This window comes from Globicephala melas, chromosome 13 (genome assembly GCF_963455315.2).
Source record: "Globicephala melas chromosome 13, mGloMel1.2, whole genome shotgun sequence".
NCBI classification, from domain to species: Eukaryota; Metazoa; Chordata; class Mammalia; order Artiodactyla; family Delphinidae; genus Globicephala; species Globicephala melas.
This window is the reverse complement of record NC_083326.1, coordinates 63,041,167-63,065,422: the sequence shown is the minus strand read 5'-3', so window position 1 is coordinate 63,065,422 and position 24,256 is coordinate 63,041,167. Positions and strand designations below refer to the sequence as shown.

At 53.6% G+C, this 24,256-nt stretch overlaps 1 protein-coding gene across 1 annotated transcript; it reads left to right on the top strand.

Moving 5' to 3' along the window:
• The first annotated feature begins 293 nt into the window (after positions 1-293).
• CDC45 (cell division cycle 45) lies at positions 294-24,256 on the top strand. The gene is made up of 20 exons (XM_030836397.2): positions 294-436; positions 550-609; positions 1,261-1,353; positions 2,455-2,592; positions 3,398-3,544; positions 6,952-7,007; positions 8,124-8,172; positions 9,208-9,269; positions 10,121-10,171; positions 11,196-11,315; positions 12,556-12,687; positions 12,857-12,955; positions 13,599-13,760; positions 18,930-19,068; positions 19,143-19,226; positions 19,717-19,835; positions 21,147-21,223; positions 22,750-22,815; positions 23,797-23,851; positions 24,128-24,256. The coding sequence occupies exons 1-18, from the start codon at positions 386-388 to the stop codon at positions 22,812-22,814; spliced, it is 1,704 nt and encodes a 567-aa protein (XP_030692257.1). The 5' UTR covers positions 294-385; the 3' UTR covers position 22,815; positions 23,797-23,851; positions 24,128-24,256.

Here is a 24,256-nt window from a genome sequence, read left to right as displayed (position 1 = left end):
TGAATTTAATTTGTGGCGAGAAGGTTTCTTTTCCCTACAGGTCCCAGTTGGGGGGAGTATTCTTCTCTTCCCAAAGTAAAGATGTCCGCCGAGCGTAGGTTGTCTGAGTAAACGGAGTCAGAGTTGAATTGCGCAACCGCGAGTGCGTCCGGCCCGTGGATGACGCTTCTTTGAGGGCGGGCTGGACTATTCCAGCCGTAAATGGCGGAGCGCTAGTGCCCGCCCCCAGCGTGGACCGATCAGAAAGGAGGAAAGGCTGGGAACGGAGTCCCTGTTGGTTGGCCCCCGGGCCAATCGGAAGAGCGCTGATTTGGCGGGAGTCTTGACCGTCGCCGGGCTCGCGGGGTTTCTTCGCGATCTAGGGTGGTGTCTAGCCGCGGTAGCCATGTTCGTGTCAGATTTCCGCAAGGAGTTCTACGAGGTGCTCCAGAGCCAGGTGAAGCCTTCTTTGGGCCCCGAGGCTTGGGGGAAGGGACGAGGGCCCGCGGCCGTGGGGGAGGGAGAGGCCGGGGTTCGGGGCGCCGCGCTCAGCCCTCTCTCCCCCGACAGAGGGTCCTTCTTTTCGTGGCCTCGGACGTGGACGCTCTGTGCGCTTGCAAGATCCTTCAGGTGAGGCCCGCGGGCTGGGCGGGCGGGGGGCGCGGGGGAGGAGCGGGGCGAGGACCCCATCCCGGGCGAGAGCTCGTCCTGGGGCGGGGACTCAGAAGGCTGCTTCCCTGGCGGGACGGCGTTGGGTAGGTTAGAGGGGAACTAGGTAAAAGGCAGGGATACTAGTTAGTATCTCTGTAGCAACCTGGACACAGAATGGTTGCATTCGAGAGATCCGTAGACCTGTGGCGGCTTCTCACGTGTGGGGTTTGAAGCGGAGGAATCTGACAGCCGAGGGCACAGTGGTGTCATAAGCGATTCTGGAGATACTCGATTCTTTAGCCTGTTAGGAAAGATCGTTGGTTCGGTTTTGAATATGGTGCAAGGTTTACATGAGCTTTGGTCAGAGGCCCTTGGGTCAGGAACTACTTCTCAGAAAACATAGAAAAACCATCAGCTTTTCAGTTTTCCTTTGGTGATTTTCAGCAAAGTTGACCAGATGATTCAGTGGACATTCATGTCCCCATCACCTACTTGCTGACATAAATATTTCACTAACCTTAGGTTATCACGTGTTGTTTGTCTCTCATCTTTTTTTTTTTTTAAGTGCATTTCAAGGTAGATTGCAGACATCCTAGCTGCAATAGGTTTTGAAAAAAAATCTCTCTCCAGGCCCTGTTCCAGTGTGACCACGTGCAGTATACGCTGGTTCCAGTTTCTGGGTGGCAAGAACTTGAAACTGCATTTCTTGAGCATAAAGAACAGGTATGAGAGATGCATTTGAGAATATTTGGCTTTTTTTACTCAATTACAACTTCTTAACACTGAGCATTCTTTCTATGTATACAATAGCTTGCATGTATTTCTAACTACCGACTTTCTTCGGAAGAGAAAAGTGAGCTATATGTCCAGGTGACTTACCCTCAAATTGTGGAGACAAAATTGACAACAAAATAGAGATAGTGAATATGGACAGCCTCTAACTTTGAACTTGTGTTGCAGATACATTTCATCGTAAGGTGCTTGGAATTTGGCAGGTTGTTTTTTATATGGCCTTGTAAAAATTACTTTAGATTAGACTACTGTTTCATATTTATCTCTCCAAGAAAACATATCCAGGTTTCCAGCTTGAAATTCAGGAACATACCGTCTCCTTTTGAAATTTAAGCAGTAGAGGCCAGGCCTCCTCCCACCTCTGCATGGAGCTATAATGAGAGATGGGACATCTGAGACCCCACAGCCCCACAGGGAGAGACTGGAGTCTGGAAGAGGGTCCCTAGAGTTTCTGGCCACATCTAGGACTGTCTGGCAGAGATAAGTCCTCACCCGGTGCTCCTGTCATCATGAGAGGGACCTCTGCCAGTTCAATATTTATAAGGAAAGGGTTTTCTATAGTGATAGGATGTAATTAAAGGGTTAACTTAATATTTAGGTGCTTGTTAAGTGTGGCCTACCTAGGACTTGATAGAAATTTAATCCTGTGCCATGCTACTAGCACAGAAAGGCAATTTGTCACAGTACAGTGACAGATCAGAAGAGACCCGGTTATGCATTTGAACTCTTGGTCCATCCACATCACCTTCTTGACCCCAAGCCTGAGACTCGGGCACACTTATCCTCTGCCTGCTCCTTGTTGAAGCCAGGACAGGCATGGAACCCACCTCACAATGTCGCGGTGGAAATGAAATGGTATATGGAGTTGTTAAAGCACTTGCACAGGCCAGCTGTGGCCGTGTTTGGAGCCCCTCACTGTCAGCGCCTCGCCATGCATCAGGGGCTGCGTGTCTCAGCAGGACTCGGGCCTAGTGCTGAAGACAAACGGCCTCCCCCACGCGCTTACTCACAGGGTCCCCGTCCTTTTCTCAGTTCCACTATTTTATCCTCATAAACTGTGGTGCTAACGTGGACCTGTTGGATATCCTTCAACCCGATGAAGACACCGTATTTTTCGTGTGTGACACTCACAGGCCAGTCAATGTCGTGAACGTGTACAATGATGCCCAGGTAAGCCGGCCTTCGGGGCCCATGTCTCCCCTGAGTTCTCCTGTCCGTCTGTCTGTTCCCTTTTATGCTGCGGACAATGTGATGCCTGGTGTTCTTGACAAGGCCCGTGTCCACCTCCCCTATAAGAGCTGGAGCAGCCTGAGGACAGAACCTGGTCTTGTCCATCTGATGAGAAACATGGCACCTAACCTTGGAGGTGCTCAGAGGGTGTGTATGGAATTCGCTTGTCCTGGAAGGTGTAGGGACCAGAACCTGCCCTGAGTCTGCACTCCAAGCTCAGGCCAGCCCAGCCTTATTGAATATTGGGGGACCTCAGAGGTACCTCCCCTATAAATGGGGCTAGGATGCACTCTGCCCATCCAGGGTGGTGTGGGGACCAGCAGGACAGTGGTGTGAGGCTGCTGTGAGCCTGCCATGGCTCTGTCACACGTGCTCTTTGACCCGTCAGCAGTGGGCATGCATCCACAGTAACAAAGCATCAGCCCTGAAACTCTCACGTGAAGGGCCTCTTTTAGAGACAGGAGCTTTGCTCGCTTCAAGGTCACCGATCTCTGTGTCCTCTGTCAAAGGCTGAGGTACAAGGCATTCGTTTTGTTGGCTGAGTATGTGGCCTAAGAGGAAGTTTTTTTCCAAACTTAATGACTGTAGGTAGTTTTCAAATTCCCGTAGTTTCTGTGCACTGAATAGCATGCAGATTCCAGCGGCTCGCTGTGGCCAATCGAGAAATAAGACTGCGAGAGAAAACGTGATGGATAGTTTTCCATGAATGACAGAGGAGATTGATTGCTTTTTGTTTTAATCTTAGATCAAACTGCTCATTAAACAAGATGATGACCTTGAAGTTCCCGCCTATGACGACATTTTTAGGGATGAAGAGGAGGATAAAGAACATTCGGGAAACGAAAGTGACGAGGGGTCAGAGCCTTCCGAGAAGCGCGCACGGGTGGAGGAGGTGGGTTTGGGCCTCTCAACACGGTCTTGAGGAAATGACCACTCCCCGAGGTCAGGGGTCAGCCCGGAGCCTGTGGGCCCAGGCAGAGATGGGAGGCAGCAGGTGTGGGTGCCTACTCTGTGCTCTGCCATCCCCTGGCTGTGTGGCCTCAGGCAGGTTTCTGGACTTCTCTGAGCTGTAGCATCCAGCACTGGTGGCTTCTGCGAGATGTGGAATTACAGGTGGGAGGCGCTGCTCCCCCCACACAAGGGATGAGATTATTCTAGTGCTCGGTGTTGTAAGGAAGCTAATGCCCTCTGGCCCCTGGTCCTTGGTGTGCAGGCTGAGATTTGCCTCTGGAATGTTTGGGGTCCTCCCTTCATCCTTGGCCTGACCAGAGCCTTGGGAGGAGCCCTTCAGGGCCATGTTTGGGATGTTCTGGACACTGTCCATCTGGGGGGGGTGTCCTGCTTCCTCACCTGCCTGCTATTTCTAGAGTCTTGGATCGTCTGATTGGGACCTCTCAGACCCACTCTGAGATTTCTTTCCTCTTGCCTGGCTCTTTATCTGTTCTATTTTCCAGCCAACTTTTAGTCTTTATTTTCTAATCTTTGATTTTTTAGAGCTCTTTCTTTTTATTATATAGGTTCCAGGTGTACAGCATTATAATCCAACATCTGTGTACACTGCAAAGTGCTCACCACCATGAGCCTAGTTATCATCTACCACCATATGCTGGATCCTGATCCGCTTTACCCATGTCCTCCACCCACCAAGCCCCCTCCCCTTTGTAACAAATCTCTGTATCTATGAGTTTATTTTTGTTTGTTCATTTATTTTGTTTTGTTAGAGTCCATGTGTGAGTGAAATAATATGGTATTTTATTTTATTTTTTATCTTTCTCCATCTCAGTTCACTTAGCATAATACTTCAAGGTCTATCTATGTTGTCACAGTGGCAGAATTCCATTTTTTTTTCTTTTTTTATGGCTGAGTGGTATTCTATTGTATATACACACCACATCTTCTTTATTCATTCATCTGTCGACAGACACTGAATTTGCTTCCATGTCTTGGGTATTGTAAACAGTGCTGCAATGAACATTGGGGTACATGTATCTTTTTGAATTAGTGTTTCTGTTTTTTTCAGATATATGCCCAGGAGTGGAGTTGCTGGGTCATATGGTAGCTCTATTTTTAGTTTTTGAGGAACCTCCATACTGTTCTCCATAGTGGCTGCACCAATTTAGTTCCCAACGACAGTGTTGGAGGGTTACCTTTTCTCCACATCCTAACAACATGTGTTATTTGTGGTCTTTTTGATACTAACCATTCTGACAGCTGTGGGGTGATATCATTGTGGTTTTGAATTGCAGTTCCCTGATGATTAGTGCTGTTGAGCATCTTTTCGTGTGCCTGTTGGCCATCTGTATGTTTTCTTTGGAGAAATGTCTATTTAGGTCTTCTGCCCAGTTTTTGATTGGATTGTTTGGGGTTTTTTTGATATTGAGCTGTCTGAGCCCTCCTGATCAGCCCTGGAGTTCCACAGCCACGAGGGGAGGGGACAGGACTCCACTGTGCATCGTGGGGAGGGTCAAAGAATTCTTGGGCCCTGGGGGTTTTGTTAGTCAACTTTACTAAGGTATAACTTCTACTCAATAAAATTCACCGGGTGTACAGTTCAATGAGATTTGACAAATGTATAAAGCCATGTGACCCCCACCACATCATAATAGAGAACAGTTCTATCATCCCCCAGAAATTCCCTCATCAGGACCATGACTTGCCTTTTTAAATTAAACTTTGAACTTTGAGATCATTGTAGATTCACATGCAGATGTAAGAAATGAGTTGAAATCACTTACATACATTGCCCAGTTTCCCCCAGTGGTGACATATTGCAACACTATGGCACAACATCACAACCACTGAAATAGTCAAGACACAGGACATTTCCGTCACCACAAGGACCCCTCCTGTGGCCCTTTTATAGCCACACCACTTCCCTCCTGCCCCCACCCCCTCCTTAGCTCCTGGCCACAACTATACTCTTCTTCATTTCTATAATTTTGTCCTTTCAAGAATTATATAAATGGAATCATACAGTAAATAACCTTTGGGGATTGGCTTTTTCACTTAGCATAATTCCCTGGAGGTTCAGCCAGGCCTTGGGGTGTATCAGGTTGGTTCCCTTTAGTTACTGAGTATGTTCCATGGTGTGGACCGGCCTCAGTTTAGCCAGTTACTCACTGACAGACATCTGGGCTGTCTCCAGTTTCTGGCTATTGTGAATAGAGCTGCTATAAATATTTGTGTGCAGATTTGTATGTATGAACACGAGTCTTCGTTTCCCTGGGATGAATGACCAAGCGTGCATTTGCTGGGTTGTGTGGTAGTTATGTGTTCAGTTTTTTAAGAAGCTGCCAACCTTTCCCAGAGCGGCTGTACCATTTTACATTCCAACCAACAATCTACAACTGACCCAGCTTCTCGCGTTACCACTAGGTAAGGAAGCTCCAGGCTCCCTGCCTGGCCTCTGACTCTACCCTGGCGAGGGTGTAGGGAGTGCACAGGTAGAAGGAGGAGGTGTTACAGATGGGAGGTGTTCATCGGGGGAGGCTGGGCTCCATGCGGCCTGCGCTGGGCTGGAGGGGGTGGTCCTGGAGTCAAGCACTTATCCTCTAAAAGTTTCCTGTCTTCCGAGGCTGTTCCTTCATGGTTCTTTGGCTTTTGTTGGGGAGTTTTTTCTTCGTACCTGTTGGTGTTTCCAAGTGGCCGGCTTCTTCAGCTCCAAGTCTGGGATATATGAACAAAAAAGAAAATCCAGGGAACTCATGCTGTGACCTCCCTCAGGTCCCAGGATCCCTGGCTGGTCAGCCTTCCTCTTCACCTTTCAGAATCTTTTTTTTTTTTATAATATGTGATGTTGGTGTTTTTAAGTATATTTAATGAATGTATAGAGAAAAATACACGTACATCATCTTTCCAGAAGCGAGTTTTTAAAACTGCCGTCCCCCCACCCCCTTGCCTTTGTTGTGGGAACTGAATGAGGTTGTGCCTGTGAGATCAGAATAGTCGCTGGAAACGGTGGGGTCTGGATGTAGAAGTGTGAGCTCTTTTTAATCTGGTGGGAAAGCCAGCAGGAGGCAGTGGCGGGCTCTTGGTGGATTGCTCCGTGCTGGGATGAAGGGCTCGGGGTGTGGCCTGAGCAGGTTCTGGCAGGGTGGTGGGGCGGGGGGGGCGGCGGCCGACCACATCCACGCACCCGCAGTGCTGATGGGCCAGAAGGCCCAGCTGCCCCCTCAGCGCCTCCCTCCCCAGGAGCAGGCTTCGTGCCCTGTGCCTTCTGCCAGATCAGAACCTTCTCTGGCTGTGGGGTGAGTTCCTGGCTCCTTTGCACAACCGTTTGTTCTCTTTGTCGTGGATCAGGAGATCGCGGAGCAAACCTTGAAGAGGAGGAAGCGAAGAGAATGGGAGGCTCGGAGGTGAGGCTGCGTCCAGCAGCGGGATAGCGGGTCAGCGATGCCCCTTTCTTTTCTATTTGAGGATCACATGTTCGGTTTAGAGCCTCTGCGCCAGTGTCTGCAGGATTGAGCGGGTGGCCCTGCACTGGGGAGGAGCTCAGGGCCCCTCTGTCTCGCCCTCTGGTCCCACGAAGGCCGGGCCTGGCCTGAAGGTCTCCCAAGCACATGCCATCCATTAGGGGTGAGGGCCCTGGTCCTTTGTTTTCATAGTTTTCTAAATGTAGATACTTTTATTTACAAATTCAAGAGATGGCAATTGTGTAAAACTTTTCATAGGAAAAAAGTATGAAAAGGAAACTAAGTTACACACACCTTCTCTTCCTGTTGCAAATTAAAAAACAGAAGTGCTTTAAAATGAAAACATTGGAGAGGTTATTCTAGCTTGAGGCAAACCGTGGAGCAGTGCTCTAGAGCTGGGAATTCCTTGCTAAACACAGTCCTTGGAGGTCTAGCAGGGTCTGAGTACCCAGCCCCCGTCCTGCTGTGCCCCCAGCCAACCCCCGTGGAAGGACAGTGTAAAACCATTTCAGGAAGTGTAAGGAAAGAAAACTGAATATAACCCACTTTCACTAATAGGAAGAGATTCTGGCTTTGGGTTGATTTTCCTGGGTTATCTGTACTTGTGCACATTTTACATAATCACACCTAATTTTGCATTTTTCCTCTTAATAGGATCATAGTTCTGATGGTTCCAAAAGCCTTTATCAACTGCCCAGTGCTCAACTGGCCGGTTCCCCTTCTTTGTGAACTGGAGGCTGGGTCCAGCATCCTCCTGTGACACATAGGCTGCACGCAGAGCCCGTCTTGTCTTGCTTGTTCCGTGAATTCCCTTCTGGGGATCATTTCTTGCGGGGGATTCTGGGGCTGTGCCATTTCACATATTCTGCAGCCACACGAGGTTTGAGCCCGTTTACTCCCTTCCCAGCCATTGTACGTCTACACTCCTTGAAGAGTCAATAAGTGAAAACAAACTATTTCAGTTGCGTTTCTTGGGTACCGTCCAGTTTTAGCATTTTTCCCAATATTTGTCTTCCTGTTCTGCTTCCTGTTGAAGACCCGCGTTTTGTGTCATTACAGAAGAGACATACTCTTTGACTACGAGCAGTACGAATATCATGGGACATCGGTAAGTACAGATAGGTGGGATCCTGGTCACGTTTGGACTCTAGGGGTCACTGTCCTAAAACAGGAGGAGGAATGAGCACAGGTTTTAGAGCCACGAAGGCCTGGTATGAATTCCAGCCCCACAGCTTCCTCTTTGTGATCTTGGGCAGGGGATGCAGCTTCTCTGAGCCTCTCCTCCTCAGTAAAAGGAAGAGAGCAGCCCTCACTCCAGAGGCAGTTGTTGGGACAGTTCCTTTTACCTAGAGGTACTCAAGGAACAGCAGCTATTATTTCTGTTCATGATCAAAAGTACAGAACAAGGGAGTTCCCTGGCGGTCCAGTGGTTAGGACTTGGCGCTCTTACTGCCAGGGGTCTGGGTTTGAACTAACATCCTGCATGCTGCGTGGCCAAAAAAAAAAAGTGCAGAACAGGTCTGTTAGTCTCTGTGCAAGAAGGTAGAACTCTGGACTTACACAGGCCCACCAGCATATGTGTTCCAGGAAGAGTTTCGTACAGAAAACCCAGTGTGTCGACTCTGGCATCACTGAGCAGAGCTCAGGGCCTTGAGGACCCCTAGAAAATAAGTTTCCAGTAAAGCATCTTGTGTTTAGCATTAGAATTTGGCTCTGGGGCCTTGGACCCTGAGCACAGATCTCCAGAGCCCCTTTTCTGGTCAAGGCCCCATTGCCCTTTGTGGGATCGTCTCTCTGCCCTGGCAAGTGGAGGATCCTAAGCCGCAGGAGGGGTGGGTGGTGTGGGCAGGAACGGATGCCCGGCTCCTCAGATGCTGGAAATTCCCGCGGAAACCAGTCTCCTTGGCGCTGTTGAAGGAAGCCCAACGTCTCAGGGCAAACGGGATTTAGAGTCTTCTGGTCAGACCCTGATCCTCCCATCTCCTGCCAGGACCCAGCCCGTCTGCTCATGGGAGCTGGATACTTCATCCACAGACAGCCCTGTGGGAAAGACCCTGCTCGCATGGTCCCAGGGCCCCGGGCAGCACGATCCTGACCTTGCCGTGAGCATGGCTGCCCGACCTTAAGCCTGTCTCTCTTGCAGTCGGCCATGGTGATGTTTGACCTGGCGTGGATGATGTCCAAGGACCTGAGCGACATGCTGTGGTGCGTGAGGCCCTCCTATGAGCAGCTGCATCCTCACAGCCAGGGCGGGTCCCCACTGCCAGGGGAGTGCCGGGTGCAACCCCTTTCTGCACATGTGCAGGCCCTGGTCGTCTTCCTGACTGGGGCCCCCGGCTGCACACAGACTCCTGGGGGGACTGGGGAGTGTCATGGGGTGCCGAGGGTCTGAGGGAGGGGCCTGGGCCTCTCCACCCTTCCCAGCTGACCCGCCCAGCCTTGCTACCCAAATCAGTTTGAGCGTGAGGTTTGAACAAGGCTGCTGTCGCCAAGCATCTTTGCAACCCTGGCGGGGGGTAGTTCTGGGACAGGAGTAGCCGCTGGCCTGCCTCTGAGCCTGCTGCTGGGGCTTCCAGCGGGGGTGCGTGGCCCACTGCGCTCCTGAACGCGGGTTGATTTGGGGACTAAAGGCTCGGAGTCTAGCGAGGAGTGTGTGGGTCTGGCCTGCTTCACCCTCAGCATTCTGCTCTAGGTCCTGGTTTTCTCCTCTGCAAGGTGACGGTCTGTGCTGAGTCAGAGCCTCAGGACGGCCGGGGCAGGGCCAGGCACTGGCCACATCAAGGCCCAGAGGTGCCCTGTCGCCCTGAGCTGGCAAGGGTGGCGTGTGGCCAGGCGAGCCGGGACACAGGCGATGTGGGGCCTGCCGCTCTTGTCATAGGGGATCCCTGCTGGGAACCAAGAGCCCCACAGCAGTGACACCGCAATGGGAGCCTTGGAACCTCTTCACCCGCAGGGCGGGACCGCTGGTCCAGCGGAGTGTCTGGGTCAGGCCACGCTGGCAGGACATGCCTGTGAGTGCCGCCCACCCATTCACGGCTCCATTCCTCTCCTTCCAGGTGGGCCATTGTTGGACTAACAGACCAGTGGGTGCAAGACAAGATCACCCAGTAAGGATGCGCTCCCCCGGGCTGTCTGAGGTCGACCGCAGCCGGGTTTGCAGTGGTGGGCTGGGGGCAGCGTCCCTGCGGCGCCCTTTGAGGAGGGGCTGCCTTGGGCCTGGGTCCTTGTCAGGACTGGACCTCTGGTGCAGTCATGTGTGGCCTTGTGTGGATGCTTCATCCACCTCGGGGGCCCAGCAGGTGGAGCCTGAGATGAGCGGAGGGGCCCGGTCTCCCGGCTCTCATGTTGTCTGTTGACCCCTGTGCCCAGTGGACACAGGGCTGGGAGGAGGGGCCAGGGCCCCGAGGCCTGCCAGGGCAGGCAGGCGTGATCTCAAAAGTTGGGGGAAGGCTGGACAGGCCTGCAAGGAGGGCTGGTGTGGACCCGAACCCTTTTTGCCCTTGGTGGGTGGGCTTTGCTGTTCCTGTCTGTCCGACTCCAGGATGTAGACACCTGGGAGGGGCGGGGGAGCCGGTGCCCCTCTCATTCCTGCTGCTCTGGTGCCATCAGGTGGGAACTGTAACCCCATCCAAGGGCCCCGTGCCTGCCTCCTGGCACAGCCTCCGCCTGCACTGGTTGCAGAGGCCCCTGTGCCCCGGTAGCTGCCCCTCCCACCCTGCCCACTGGAGGGTTCCGAGTCTCACGGCCTGGGCCTAGCCTGCTCCCCTCCTGTGTTGCCGATGGTGTCAGGTGCACAACGCTGGGCACCATGCTGGCCTGGGTGGCCCCTCAAGTGGACCTGGACGGGGTCTGCCTTCTCCTGCTCTCCTCGCCAACACTTCCTGTGCTGGGCGTCTTGTCACTATGGGGTCTGTCCACTGACCGTGGCTGGCAGGTGGGCCATGGCACCCTCTGTGCCCACCCTAGGGGGCCTCAAATAAATGACGCGGGGCAGCTGCTGCCCAGGAGAGATTGCACAGGGGTGGCAGATGAGGCTAGAGCCTGGCCCTCGATTGCCTGCAGAGGCAGCAGGGGTCCTGGGCCCTGGACAGGAGGGGCGGAGGGGGCCCCAGGCTGCGTGCTGTCTTCCAGGATGAAGTACGTGACCGACGTGGGCATCCTGCAGCGGCACGTGTCCCGGCACAACCACCGGCATGAGGACGAGGAACATGCGCTCTCCGTCGACTGCATGCGCATCTCCTTCGAGTACGAGTATCCTCACGGCTCAGCCCTGCATCCCCGGGACGAGAGGCTCTGGGCAGAGGGCCCAGTGGGTGCAGCAGGAGTCCTGGACGTGGGCCCTGCCTGGCTCGTCCATGGATTTGCCATGTTCAGGAGCATCACGTGTATCAGGGTGCATGGGTGCTGGGTGAACACAGGCAAGTGCACATGGGGCCACGGTGGTTCAGGCAGTTGAGAGGGTTCGCAGACTCCTGCCGAGCGGGCTGGGAAGCAGCAAGCAGATGCAATTAGAGAGTGATACTTCACGAGGAGGATGTGGCGCCTCGAGGGGGCGACCCGGGCCAACGGGCCGGCTGCAGGGCTCAGGACAGGCTTGGTGAGGCCATGTCAGAGGGGAGACTCAGCTACCCTCAGGAGAGGGAGGGCTGCCTGGGCAATCCCATGGCCTTGCAAAAGCCCTGAGGTGAGCTCCAGGGAGGGGTTGGAGCTATGGACGGGTGCAGGTGGAGGAGCTGGTTCCTGGTACTTGAATGTCCCGGGGCTGCCGAATGGGGGGGATAGGCTGTGGCAGCTGTGACAGGGGTCTCGCTGCTTTGGTGGCGGGTAGAGCGATGGTAGGAGTGGGGCCGGCCTGTGCCTGCCCTGGAACAGCTGGGGACCAGTGAACATGGCTTGGACGGGTCAGGTGGGGGTGCCCACGACAAGTCTAGGAAGAGGTGCCGGGTGTGGGGCAGCCAAGCTCCGGGAGGGGGCGACCACCAGGAGCTGGGTCCTGACACGTGACGTCCAGGGACCGGGGTGCGCTGGGGGTGTGGGCAGGGAGGACAGTGGCCCCAGGGCCCAACCAGCAGGAGGGACATCACAGAGGACAGAGGCCGCCGCGTGCCCAGAGACCCTCGGCGTGGGCGAGGACCATCCTCTTAGCCACACTTGTGGCCCCAGGAGTGAGGAAGAGCCTGTCAAGGAGTGGAGTGAGGATGAGGCTTTGTTGAGGGGATCCCAGCACAGGCCCAGGCAGGTGGAGCCCGCGGGGAGCGGGTGGGAGGCCAGCCTGAACTGGCGACGCCCAGTGGTGCCTCCCAAGTCCTGTGTGGCCACAGGGGCCCCCGGATAAGGCTGTGTGTCCACATCTCCCAAGCTGTCTGGGTCATGTTAAACTAAGGTCGAAGAGCTCCAGGTCCCTGGGGGGGCTGACTGGTTATACAGGTGGTGGTCCCAGGGCGGGGGCCTGGGTCACTATGCAGCCACAGCTCCTTGACCGCGGGCCCAGCCTCCGCCTGGCACTCTATCAGCACTGGTCCCTCCACGACAGCCTGTGTAACACGTGCTACACCGCGGCCAGATTCAAGCTCTGGTCTCTTCACGGGCAGAAGCGGCTGCAGGAGTTCCTCGCGGATGTGGGGTGAGTGAGCGCCGAGGCCTGCCCCCCATGGCCCCCCTCCCCTGGGGGAAAGCCCCCACTCCTGCTCTATCCCACATTCCTCACTCGATCCCAGAATCTGGTCTGAAGGCCAGGCCGGGACATCAGCCGTGGCATCATGCCTCCTGTGACTGGTGCTCCTCCTTCCCAGTCTTCCCCTGAAACAGGTGAAGCAGAAGTTTCAGTCCATGGACGTCTCCTTGAAGGAGAATTTGCGGGAGATGATTGAAGAGTCTGCCAATAAATTTGGGTAAACACATGTTTCTCTGGATTAAGCTTTGTCAAGGTTTCAGCTTTAATCACATTCTAAAAATAATGCAGAAAACAACGCATAGATGATTGTGACCTGACTAGCCTTCCCTGAAGTTTTTAGTTCTCTTTGGGTTAAAATTAGGATTTAAGGTGCCTGAAAAGTGTAGAATCCTTACATCCTGGGGCCGAGGTGCAGACCTTTGAGGTCAACATGGACTGTCCATCACTGGACCCTGGAAGGGCCCACTGGGGCCAGGTTCAGGCGAGCTCTGCCCAACCGGGTCTTCTGACGCTGCTGGAGGGACACGGGCCTGGCTGCTCCTGGCGCCCTGGGGCGCAGGCAGGAGAAGACCACACCCACATCCCCGTACCCACCCCCTGACACACACACACACAGCTAGCTCATGCCCTGCCCTGACGGGCTGACAGCTTTGTACCGGGTGCTCAGCACCCTGGTTGAAGGCTGGTGTGTCGGCCTCCTGACTCCGTCCATTCTCTGACGGGAATGGCTAGCTGCAAGCATCAATGGGGGCTGGGGAGGGAGCATTAGTGCTGGCCTGGCCTGTGTGAGAGCTCACCCCAACTCGAGGACACTTCGGCCACGTGCAGAACGACAGCCGTGTCACTTCCTCCCGTTGCAGCATGAAGGACATGCGCATCCAGACTTTCAGCATCCATTTTGGCTTCAAGCATAAGTTCCTGGCCAGTGATGTGGTCTTTGCCACCATGTCGCTAATGGAGAGCCCCGAGAAAGACGGCTCTGGGACGGATAACTTCATCCAGGCTCTGGACAGTCTCTCCAGGTAGTGGGCCTGGCCGTGGGCCCCCATCCCCACCGGCCACTCGGCCCTCAGCCCTACACTGCCAGGGAGGCAGGTCACAGGGCCCCCAGGCATGGGGGTGACTGTGTCTGCAGGAATCCAGATCACAGTCCACCTGAGCTGGGGGCGCACGAGACACGTGCCCGTCTTCAGTATGTGTCATGTTCTTTGGAATCCTTTTCTTCTTTCTTTTTGATTTAAAAATTTTTCTTCTTTCTCACCTCCCATACCCCTTCAGGCATTATTGTTTATTCATTCCTGTGTTTCTTCTAGTTTAGTTTTCATTTCTCAATTATTTTTCTTTGACTTCTAATTTTTTCTTATCTCACTTCCTGAGATGTACTATTTTTTTTAATGTCTTTCAGCTTGTTTTGAAACAGAATATTACAGTTCTGGTCTTTTGGGGGCGTGTCTTTCTAGTTAACCTTCATTGTTGAGAGGGAGACTATCCTCCTTGTTCTTTTTCCTGATGATAACTGAGAGGATTTGATCGTTGCTCATTTTTTTGTGAGTTTAGTCTTCCTGACTTTTTCGGGGGAGGTATGGTTCACACAGCTTTTCCAGCTTCAGAGTGTTAGAAGTGGAGGCGCCTGCTTTCTGGGGTTTCCTGGTCCATTTCCAAGCACACTTTTTTAAACAGATTTGCTAAGCTATTATTCACATACTCTGTGGCGCACCCATTGTAAGTGTACAATTTAGTGGCTTTTAGTATATTCACAAGGTTGTGCAAACATCACCACTATCTAATTTTACGACATTTTTATTGCTCCAAAAAGAAACCCTGCTCCCCTCAGCCATCGCCTCCTAAATCTCCCATCTCCCCCAGCTCTTGGCAACCAATAACCTACTTTCTGTATCCATAGATTTGCTATTCTGGACATTTCATATCCATGGACTCAGACATTAAGTGATCCTTTATGGCCTTGCCTCTTCTGCTTAGAATAATGTCCTCAAGTTTTATCCGTGTTATAGCATGTGTCAGAATTTCCTTTCTTTTTATTGCAAATAATATTCTATCATAGGGATAGACCACATTTTATTTATCCATCATCAGTTGATGGACATTTGGGTAGTTTCCACCTTTTAACGGTGATGAAAAATGATGTTGTGAACACACGTGTGAGTTTTTGTGTGGACATGTTTTCCTCTCTCTTTGGTATATACCTGCGAGTGGAATTGCCTGCTCATGTGGTGATTCTGTGTGTCACCTTTTGTATAACTGCTGGACTGTTTTCCAAAACGTGATTTCACCATTGTACATCCGCACCTGCAGTGTATGAGAGTTTGAATTTCTCCATATCCTCACCAACACGTGTCACTGTCTGACTTTTTGATCGCAGCCATCCTAGGGGTATGACGTGGTGTCACTGTGGCCTTGATTTGCATTTCCCTAATGGTTAATGATGTTGAGCAGTTTTTCATGTGCTTATTGGTCATTTGCATATCCTGTTTGGAGAAATGTATGTCCTTTGTCTCTTTAAATTGGGTTGTCTTTTTTTTTTTTTTTTTTTGTGGTACACAGGCCTCTCACTGTTGTGGCCTCTCCCGTTGCGGAACACAGGCTCCGGACGCGCAGGCTCAGCGGCCATGGCTCACGGGCCTAGCTGCTCGGCGGCATGCGGGATCTTCCTGGACCGGGGCATGAACCCGTGTCCCCTGCATCAGCAGGCGGACTCTCAACCACTGCGCCACCTGGGAAGCCCAAATTGGGTTGTCTTTTAATGACTGAGTTGTAGGAACTGATTTGTATATTCTAAATATGTCTCTCAACATATACATGATTTGCTAGTATTTTCTCCCATCCTGTGGGTTGTCTTTTTACTTTCTTGATGTTCTTTGAAGCACATTTTTAATTTTGATGATGTTTGGGTTATCTATTTTTTCTTTTGTTTCTTTTGTTGTTGGTGTCATAGCTAAGAAACCATTGTCTAATCCAAGGTCACAAAGATTTACACCTCTGTTTTCTGTAAGAGTTTTATAGTTTTAGCCTTTATATTAGGTGTATGATTCACTTGAGGTTAATTTTTGTATCTGTGAGGAAGGGATCAGCTTAATTATTTTGCATATGGGCATCTGACTGTTCTAGCACCATTTGTTGAAAAGACTTCTTCTACCATTGAATTAATTTGGCACCCATGTTGAAAATCAGTTGACCATACATGTGGGAATTTATTTCTTGATTCTCACTTCTCTCCCACTGATCCATGTGTCTAACCTTATGCCAGTACCACACTGCTTTGATTACTGTAGTTTTGTAGCAGGTTTCGGCTATGCTGTGTTCCTTGAATTTTCACGTGGATTTTAGGATTAGTTTATTAATATCTGCAAAGAAGTCAGATTGCATTGAATCTATAGGTCAATTTGGGGAGTGTTGCCATATTAACAATATTAAGTCTTCTAATCCATGAACATGGATGTTTTTCCATAGACTTAGATCCTCTTTAATTTCTTTCAACAGTGTTTTATAGTTCAGAGAATAAACTGTACACTTTTTAGTAGATTTATTTCTAAATATTTTATTCTTTTTGATGCTATTGTAAATCAACTTACTAATTTCATTTTTGGTTTGCTCATTGCTACTGCATAGAACTACAATCAGTTTTTGTATACTGATCTTGTCCTGCAAACTTGCAGAACTTGTTTATTAGTTCTGACAGTTTTTTAGTGGATTCTTCAGGATTTTCTATATATAGGATCATGTCACCTGCAGATGAAGATAGTTTTACTTCTTCTTTCCCAATCTAACTGCCTTTTATTTCGTTTTCTTACTAATTGCCTGGCTAGAACCTCCATGACAATCCCAGTGTGTTTGATCAGTGCCTTTGCCTTCCGTTTCTGAATTGTCCTTCTCTTGCCCAGTTTCAGTTCCACTTGTAGCCGTCTCTCCTTAGCAAGGGGCCCAGAGTGGAAAGGAGCTCTGGCTGGTACAGGGAGCTAGCCTGCTCCAGCCCTCTGGTGTTTGCCATGGCCCTCACACTCACCTTCTCTTGCGTGGCGCAAAAATCTTAAGTTTTGGCCACTGTCCCCAGTTGCCTGGAGTTTCACCTTTCTTAGGTCTCTGCTTCTCTGCTCCCTCCCACACGTCTGGTGGCCAGTTGAGGGTCTCTTCCCACCTGCCTATAGTTTGGGGTCTGTGATGTTCCGCATTCTTTGTGTTGTAAATGTAGGTCCTAGGTCTTTGGTTTTGTAATGTAGTTGCTCTGTTTTTACCTAGAAATATGGAGAAATCAAAAAACTATACTGCCGACTGTTTCCGCCTCCTCTCAGAATTGATGGGCCAGTCTTAGCCATTGTCTGCTGACTTCCTGCTGTGACAAAAGAGCATTCATCCCATTTCTGTGTGCCTTCCCCTCCTGTTGGTACAGTTGTGCCACTATTTTTAGCTCCTTTGTAACCTTAACATACTTCGGTCTTGTTCTTTCACCAGCATCTCTTGTCTCCCTAGTTGGTAAGAAAAGAGTTTGGGCATCCTTCGTTTTCTCCTCCCCCATACCTCCCAGGATGTGAAAATACTTTCTCATGTTCAAGGTTAACAAAAGTGGGGTAGAGGACAGAATGTGAGTCATCTCATCTTTGGCTGTAGGTTGATTCTCAAAGATGAAGATCAATAAATAGTGTTACTTGGTTGCTCTAATAAAATATTCCAGAGTCACTAATGTGCGGTGATCCCATTCCTTTCTGGCTCAGCTCTTTGTTTTCCTGGGAGCTCTTCATTGCCTCCTTTATCATATCTGGTTTTCCCAGCTCTCATTCCCTGAGCCCCTTCTGTCCAGGAGAGCCTGGGGCTCTGTTCTCAGCTCCAGCTCCCTAGTCCTGCCACCCGCCGCCACAACTGGCGGCCCAGACTGTGCCACTGGGGTGGACCCAGCACATCTTGGGATCCTCATCTGTTTTTTTTACTCCCCCATTTTGCTAGAACATAATTCTTAAGCAACTTTTAAAGAAAGGGCACATGTGAGGTAAACATTCTGAGCTCTTGCACATCTGACAGTATCTTCCGCCCTCATCTGATTGCTGGTTTAGCTCGTGCAGAATTCAGGGTTGTTGCCTGTCTCCCAGCAGCCAGTGGTGTTGATGAGAAGTCTGAGCCATTTTGGTTTTTGTTTCTCTGTAAATGCACCCTCACCCCCACCAGAAGCTTTCGGAATCTTTTTTGATTCTCAGTGTTCCAGAATGTCTAGTTGTGTGTGGGGTGGATCTTGTTTCATGCATTAGACTGAGGTTTTGGGTGAGCCCTTTTAGTCTGAGGAAATGCTTTCATACTTTACTATTCCCCCCACACATATGTCTGTTTCTTAATTTTTCTAGACTTCCTGGAATGATTCTCTGTCTCTGATTTTTGCCTTATATTTTCCATGTGTTTGTCTTATTTGTGGTAAGGAAGGTTTTCTTGACTTGGAGTGAATTTTTTATTTGTTACAACCATTTTACTTTCCACAAATACTTCCTGGTTTCTGATCATTTTTCATAGCATCCTGTTCTTGGTTTACGAATGTATTGCCCAAATCTCTCTGAAGATACTAATTAGACTTCATTTTAAGCTTTCTTTTGGTCTCCAAATTATGTTTCCACTAGGGCTGGTTTTTCAGGCCACAGGCATTTCTCAAATGTCTGGTGGTCCTCCACATTCAAGGGGTTGGGGGGGGTGGGGAAGGCTGTGGAAGCCTGGCAAGCCTGCTGGCCGGAAGGCATCACTTCATCTTGGTGGGTGGGAAGCCCATGTGACACTTTGGGACCCTTACCTCCTGGGTGCAGAGGCTTTGCTCGAAGACCTAACTTCTCCATAGAGGGCTCATTTTAATGTGTTCAGAACGGAACCCTCCTTTGTGTGGGGGAAGGGTAAAAATCCATCTGTCTGGTGGCGCGATCCCTAGTGCCCCCCAAGCCTCTCCAGTCAGAGCCCTGCAGCACCTTCTAGGAGGCACCTCTGCTGGCTTCCAGTCTCTGGTCTTCTGATGCCAGCAGGAACCCACCCCCCCGCACCTCTCCTGTCCATCGCTGTGGGCTTAGACACTTTTTATTCCTTCCTCTCACCGGAAAGGGAGCTGGGGAGGGAGGGAAGTGAACTTTTGGCTCCACAGCCCCTCTGACCCAGAAACCAGGTGTCCGGTCTGCGGCCAGTGATGGAGCCGTGCGCCTGCCATGTTTCAGGGGGAACCTGGACAAGCTGTATCGCGGCCTGGAGCTCGCCAAGCAGCAGCTGCGCGCCACACAGCAGACCATCGCCAGCTGCCTCTGCACCAACCTCATCATTTCCCAGGGGCCCTTCCTCTACTGCTCCCTCATGGAGGTCAGCTCCCCACAGACACGTCCCTAGCCCCGCCTGCTGGCCGCCCCCTGACCACCTACCCCCACTCCCTGCAGGGCACGCCAGACGTTATGCTGTTCTCCAGGCCAGCTGCCCTGAGCCTGCTCAGCAAGCACCTGCTGAAGTCCTTCGTGTGCTCGGTGAGGGTGGGAACACAGCAGCCGGGGGTGGGGGGCAGTGGCTGGTGCCAGACACTGGCCTTGGGGTGCGGGGGCTGCTCACCTGCCAGGGGCTGGCAGGTGCCTCCCTTTTCCTGAGCTGTGTTCCTCCGCTGAGCCCTGAACCCTCCACTTCCCACCAGCCCTCGTGCCATCACTCACCACCCAGGTCACTTGGACAAGTGGCGGGGCGGGGGGGGGGCGCCTCACAGAGCACGCAGGGCTGGGGCTCATGTTCAGTGCAGGCGGGGTGGGGCGGGGCGGGGGGTGCTGGGGAGGGCCTCCTGGAGGGGTGACAACTGTGTTAGGACCTAAAGGAGGTGAGGGAGGGAACAGCCAGGGGCACAGGAGGCTGGGGGCAAGCTGCGTGGGGACTTGAGTGTCTCTGGGAAGAGGGAGTCCCTGGAGGATTTTGGGGAGCGAGGGACTGGGGCTCCTGGGCACTGTGACCGAGGTGCACTTCCCTCTGCAGACGAAGAACCGGCGCTGCAAGCTACTGCCCTTGGTGATGGCCGCCCCCCTGAGCGCGGAGCAGGGCACTGTAACCATGGTGGGCATCCCCCCAGAGACCGACAGCTCCGACAGAAAGAAGTGAGTCCTGGGGCCCGGGGCTATGGGGGGTCGGTCTTAATGCCAGGCCAGGGATGGCCTTTTCCACCATGAAGCAGGGTGGTGGGGCTTACGTGGGCTGCAGGGTGGGACAGCATCAAGCATGCACTGAGCAGGGTCAGAGTGCAGGGAGGTGCAGCAGGTAGGCAAGCCTGAGGGTGGCAGGGCAGTTGGGGCCTCATGCTGAAAGCCCAGGACAGACACCAGTGCACAGGGCTCACCGGTGAGGGCACGTCTCTGGGCTCCAGGTAACCTGGGTTCCTCCCTGTGAGTAGCCTGAGGCCTCTTGGGAGCTCCCACCCCAGCATGGGGTGGGGGGTGCAGGTGTGGTGTGGGCGTCCAGCTTCCAGGCAAGGGCATCCAGCTCCCTGAGGAGGGCCGGCCAGGGTCAGACACACCCAGGATGGGCGGCGAGGTGCGTGGCCCTGCGGCCGCGGCAAAACCCTCAGCCCTCCCTGGGCCTGAACCCTCCTCTGAGGAGCAAACAGTTTGCACTGAAAATCTGGATCAGGTCTGGGTCTTACCCTGGGTCTGGATCGGTCCCAGCTCTGCCACTGTGAGCTTTGACCACCTTCTGCGTCTGCAAAGGCCATTGAGCCGTGAGTAGGGAGACAATGGCCTCTGAGACGAGTGCTTCCCTGCTGCCGGGCTGCTTTCCAAAGCTCCCTCGAGGGTCTCAGATCCAAAGTTACATGGGTGGGAGCCAGCCAGGGTTCCCGAGGCAGCACCGCAGCCGCCTGTGTCCTCACTCGGGCTGCCAGTCTGTGCATGGCTGGGCCAGTTGGCGGTGAGCTCGGTGGCCGTGCACAGTCTCCTGTGAGGGTGGCCGTGGAGGCTGGGAGCACTTGCCCTCCTCTGCCCGCCTTCTGCCCTCTGCTCTCCACGACAGGCACTGGAGCCCCTTCCCCACACTCCCACTGTCCCCACCAAACCTCCCTCAAGGCAGCTCCATCCAGGCTGCTCTCCGAGGAGCTCCTGTTCCCCCACCGCCCTGTGGGCCCCTCATCCCTGGTCCCACCAGCTGTGTGTGTCTAGGACCCCATCCCCACACGGCTCCATGGAACCTCTGCCTCTCACCTGCCCCAGCTGCCAGCACGGTGCCTGGGGGGGCACCAGGGGACACGCCCACCTGAGGGCTGAGAAGGGCTCACATGGGAGCAGTAGTGAGAGGCAGTGGTCGTCCAGAGAGTGGGCTGAGGCCTCGGGGCTGTGGCCAGTGAGGAGTCTGGTGTGTCCCTGGCGGGGAGGGTCCACTGCAGGCACAGCCCCCAATGTGCCTCTGTGTGTCCCCAGCTTTTTTGGCCGGGCGTTTGAGAAGGCGGCGGAGGGCACCAACTCCCGGACACTGCATAACCATTTCGATCTCTCAGGTAAGAGTCCGCCGCACTGAGGCCCTTTCAAGGTCAGTGCTGGCCTTGGAACCAGGGAAGTGCCGGGGGTGCCCTGCCAGCAGTCCTCTGGCCTCAGGCCCTGCACCCCATCTGGGCCCTGACAGGCATACCTGGCTCTGGCCTTAGGATCCAGCCCCTGAGATCACTTCACCAAGGAGCTTGGGGGTCTGGCCACCACTGTGCCCTGACGCTGCTGCATGGTGGCTTTGGGGGGGCCACACCTGTAGGCCACCGGATGCCAGTGTGGAACATGGCATGTTTGGCCATATTTACTTTCTGGTCTTCAGATGTGTGGCACTTTTCCCCTGTGTTAGTGAGCCCCAGCTGCTGTAATAAAGCACCACAGAGTGGGGGGTTGAAATAACAGAAATGCATTTCTTACTGTTCTGGGGGCTGGAAGGTCAAGTGTCAGCAGGGCTGGTTCCTCCCAAGGCCTCTCCCCTAGGCATGTAGATGCCGTCGTCTCCCTGTGTCTCCACGTGGTCGTCCCTCTGTATGTCTGTGTCCTGATCTCTTCCTATAAGGTTACCAGTCAGACCGAATCAGGTCGCACCCTAGTGACCTCATGTGACCTGATCACCTCTGTAAAAGCCCACTGCCAGGTACACTCACGTTCTGAGGTGCCGGGGTTAAGCTGTCACCATAGCAAGGTGGGCACCTTCAGCCCATAGCGCCCACCTCTCAGAAAGGACCTCTCACATCACCACTGATGCCTTAACGAGGACCAGTCTCTGAGTCCAAGACCCGCCTTCACCCCATTGCCTCTGGAGTCTAGAGCTGGCATCTTCCTGCCGGGCCGACTCAGGCTGTGGCTCCGTGGTGGGGGGACCCCTCCAGCAGCAGCCCCCCACTTCCTGTTTCATGCCTGAGACGGCAGACAGGCGGTGCTGGCCAGCCTGCAGGATGCCCCGGCTTCCCACATGGGGAAGACTAGAGGGCCGGGAGCTGCTGGCTTCCCCCAGGGGTGGGCGGCTTGCAGGGGGTGTGGAGGAAGTCGAGGCCTGAGGTACCCACAGCTTGCAGGGCCAGGCTGGCTGGTTTTGTCCTGTCTGATGAGGCCCCGTGCTTGTCTGAGGCTGATGGCCCCCAGAGATGGGTCAATTTGCACCATGTCCCCTTCTACGGAAGAGACACCAAAGCTGAGAGACTGGCCAGAACGGGATGGAAGGCCGCCTCCTGCCTGACCGCTCGGGTGGGAGGGAGGCCTCTCTGCCAGGGCTGTGGTGTTCAGAGTGTCACCGCTGGTCCCCTGGCTGCCCCGAGGGTCCTGCCCACAGACCACAGTCGCAGCTGCACCGACAGGGCAGCCAGGGAGACCGGTTAAATAGGCCTCATGATCCAGAGCACCCCAGGCCACCAGGGAGCCAAGTGCGCCTTTGGAATGTGATAGGGGGTTGTCGCCACTGGGGCGCCGGGCAGCGGGAGTCAACTTGGTACTTGGTGGCCTCCCCCAGCTCTGTCCCTGCTCCTCCTGTCCCAGTGATGTTTTCCTTTCATTACTTCAGTGATTGAGCTGAAAGCCGAGGACCGCAGCAAGTTCCTGGACGCACTCGTGTCCCTCCTGTCCTAGGGTGAGTCATGGGGGAGGGGTGCTGGTGGCTTCCCATGGCCCTGCCACAAAGCCCAGCTTCTACCTGGGTTTGAGGCCGGAGATGGGGTCCAGCGCCTGTTCCCAGGGACGCCTGTCCCCAGGCTGGTGGCAGTACCACAATGGGCCACTTTGAGGGATCTAATTTCATTAAGTTCCTGGGATCCCTTCAGAAGGAGCTGCGTTTACCCTCCTCTGATCACAAGGCGCCAGGTGTGGCCGGGAACGGGGGCTGCCCTCGCCCCAGCGTCAGGCCCTGGGCTGGAGCCCGCAGGGTGTCTATCTGGGCTCTCATGTGCTGGACTTCTGAGAAGGCCAAGCTGGTAGCAGCCACTCAGTGGGGAATTATAAACCATGGGCCCTATGTGAGCCTGGACGCCTGCGGCTGTCACTGTGACAGTGCAGTGCAACGCTCCCGCCAGCGCTGTCCCCTGTGCCTCACACACCACCTCTTTCTCAAGGGCCCTCGGGAAATGGGCCGGGGACCTGCTCTGTCTAGTGACCCCTTCTCAGCCCAGGCCCCCAACAGCGGATGCCCTGCCCGGCATCTCCCTGACCCCCGGCTGGAGTCGCGGCTGTGTCACACGGGCCCTGTCCAGGCTCCGGTGTGGGGGGTCCCTCCTGCCGGCCCAGGGTCCTTCCTCCGTCCCCCGTCCCTGGTGAGCTGGGAGTGTGAGAGCCCTGGTGGGCTCTGCTGAGAATGGCCTAGGAGCCTCAGGGACCTCCCCCAGCCCCTCTCTCGGGGGGCACAGGGCTCTGGGGGCAGATTGGGTCTTATGTGACGTCTGTGGGGAGCCTCACCAGGCTGCCCCCCTGTCCTCATCTGAACTGGGGCTGACACCCCTTGAGTCTCAAGGGCTGGGCCTCAGCAAGGGCCTTTGTGGGGGGGGAGGGTTAAATCAAAGGTTACAAATGGGGGTCTCGGGCAGTGGGGCTGGCATCTGAGGCAGACCCCTCCCTGCAGCCTGCTTGGTGATGATCCCAGGGCCATGTGCGAGCTGCCACCAAGACGGCACCAGGTGAGCCAGCCTGGGAGGGTGAGGGGCAGCGTGCTGGGGGCAGTGCCAAGGCTGGACAATCTGCCAGGCAGGGTCTGTAAGGGGAGGAGGTGCCAGGAGCCGTGTGGCCTAAGGTACTCAAGCAGACAGGACGGCGGGTGCTACCCACCACCTGTCAGTGGTGGGGCTGCTCAGAAGCAGCCGCTCAGCACAGCAGTGGGAAGGCCTGGGCAGTTTGTTTGACTTGGGGAACCATCAGAATCGTTTGAAATTTATTTTTTCTTTTCTCTTTTCCAGAGTTTGATTTCCTCAGAAGTGACCTCCTTCTCCTTATTTATGTTAACTGGCTTTTATTTAGATTGTAAGTTATGGACATAGTTTTAGATGCAGGGACAGTGTTTTTAATGGAATAAAATGATTATTTTA